General features: G+C 37.8%; 1 protein-coding gene across 1 annotated transcript; it reads left to right on the top strand.

Moving 5' to 3' along the window:
* The first annotated feature begins 897 nt into the window (after positions 1–897).
* LOC138674788 (olfactory receptor 1496-like) lies at positions 898–1,860 on the top strand. Its single transcript, XM_069762605.1, has one exon. The coding sequence runs from the start codon at positions 898–900 to the stop codon at positions 1,858–1,860; it is 963 nt and encodes a 320-aa protein (XP_069618706.1).
* Positions 1,861–2,312: the final 452 nt, after the last annotated feature.

Genomic DNA, 2,312 nt, shown 5'->3' with positions numbered 1-2,312 from the left:
ATAAAAAATGGATAGTAGAAAATTAGAAGCGGGTAATGTGGAGTGATGAGATAAAACTCAATAGACTAGGTTCTAAAGAGTGAAAATGAGTCTGAAAGAAACAAGGGAAAAAGGTCTAACATCAAGAAATTGAAGGATTTGTCAAGTTCAGTCGAGGAAGCCTGATGATTTGAGGTTGTTTCACATCCAAAGGTCATTGGGTACTTGATTAGGATTTATGCTGAGCTATATGTGAGCATCCTGCAAGACGAGTTGCTTTGCATAGTGTTCCAGCAAGAAAACGACCTGATGCACATGTCAAGATTGTCGAATAAATGATTCAATGACAATGGAGATGAGGTGCTAGATTGATCCCCACATTCCCCAGAAGTATGCCCAATAGAACACTTCTGGGCAGAATTGAAGAAAAAGCTGAATACATACTCAAGGGAGTTGACGAGCGTGCACCTACTTTACAAACAAGTAGAAGAGACCTGGGATCAGATTTCGGTCAGGACATATTTGAATTTGATTGAGAGCAGCCCATAAGGATTCAGGCAGTGTTGAAAGCCATAGGTGGATTCACCATATACTAACAAAATAATACAAATTAAAAATACATTTTTTAAGAGCAAAATAGTAAAAATTCAGTGACATGACAAGAATCCGCATAACTAATCATATGCTTAATAGTTGTGAGTCAAATTTATATATGAGTTAGCCAAGATTTTCTATAAAATGATGCAAGTCTCATATTCGAAGCGTTAGCGGATGGTGAGATATGGAGCCTGAAATTCAAAAGTACAGTATATTGTTACCCTTTGCTCATCAGCATATTGAGGGTTTTCTAAGCTTTATGCCTTATGATAAAAAAAAAATTGTTCTTTTTTAATACAGAATGTAACTTTTTTCCTCATCATGCAGGAGATCAACAAGACAGGTGTCTTAGAGTTCTATCTCTTACGATTTCAAGTCAGCCAAGGATTAAGAATTTCACTCTTCTCCTTGTTCCTCGTGGTTTATTGCCTGATATTTTGTGGAAATCTCCTTATCATCACCCTGGTGTCCACCAGCAAGAGCCTCAATACCCCAATGTACTTCTTTATTTCACAACTGTCCATCAGTGACATCTTATTACCCACAGATATTGTCCCAAATATGCTCCATATCCTACTGAATAATGGAGAGACGTTTACTTTTATTGGCTGTATCACTCAGTTGTATGTATTTTGTGCTTCGGAAGTTTTTGAATGTTTTCTACTCGCTGTGATGTCTTACGACAGATATGTGGCTATTTGTAATCCCCTCCATTATACATCTATTATGACAAATGGACATTGTGTGATATTGACCACCATGTGTTGGTTGTTTGCAATTTCTTTTGTTTTGATTTACATTGTAACAGCAGCAAGACTCAATTTTTGTGGGCCGAATATCATTGACCATTTTTTCTGTGACCTGGTTCCTTTACTAGAACTTGCCTGTTCAGACACCTTCTTTGTTAATTTGGAGGTTTATTTACTGAGTATTCCAATCATTATAATTCCAGCCACTATTATCGTCATATCTTACACTTACATTGTTGTATCAGTCTTAAGAATCCCATCCAGTTCTGGTAGACAGAAAGCCTTCTCCACCTGTAGCTCCCACCTCACTGTGGTCTCCATATTCTACGGGACTATATTCTGTGTCTATATTGTCCCATCCCAAGGCCGAACACTGACCATGAGCAAAATCTTATCACTGCTGTATACTGTGTTTACTCCTTTGGTCAACCCAATAATTTATAGTTTGAGAAATGAAGACATTAAAAAACCCATAAAGAAAACATTTTATCAGCTTGCAATTTGGGAAATCATTCACAATATTCTACAGCGATAATTCACAAAAGGTGGGAAGGTCATATCTAATGCCACTGGCAGTCATTAGCCTTCATGATAAAGATCTTTTTTCCCTTTTGTGGACTTCATGGCTAGGTGGTCTTCAAATCAACCAAACTGTGTTGTCTCTCATCTTCCCGTGAGAGACAAATCACATTTGATAATTATTTTAAAGGTGAGGTAGATATGGGGCAAATTTCATAGCTGTGATCTTACAAAACAGTTTCACAACAATATTAGTTAGAGAAATTGGATGACGGCTATGTGGCGCCCTGTGACTGTGTCGCCACAAAATGGTCACATATGAACTATTTTATATGTGTATTGCAAATGTTGGGAGTTATGCTTTCTCTGCTAGGGACAACTGCACAAACAATTTTCCCCGCTCCCTTCCTCTGCCTGAAGCTTAGAGCTTTGCAAATTGGGCCGCCAATTTCCCAGGTGATTTCAACT

The sequence above is a fragment of the Ranitomeya imitator genome, chromosome 4 (genome assembly GCF_032444005.1).
Source record: "Ranitomeya imitator isolate aRanImi1 chromosome 4, aRanImi1.pri, whole genome shotgun sequence".
NCBI lineage: Eukaryota > Metazoa > Chordata > Amphibia > Anura > Dendrobatidae > Ranitomeya > Ranitomeya imitator.
The sequence above is the reverse complement of the archived record's forward strand: the minus strand, read 5'-3'. Positions and strand labels throughout refer to the sequence as shown.

Excerpts from the sequence above, each read along its gene's own strand:
- LOC138674788 (XM_069762605.1), top strand. The coding sequence starts at position 898 with ATGCAGGAGATCAACAAGACAGGTGTCTTAGAGTTCTATCTCTTACGA.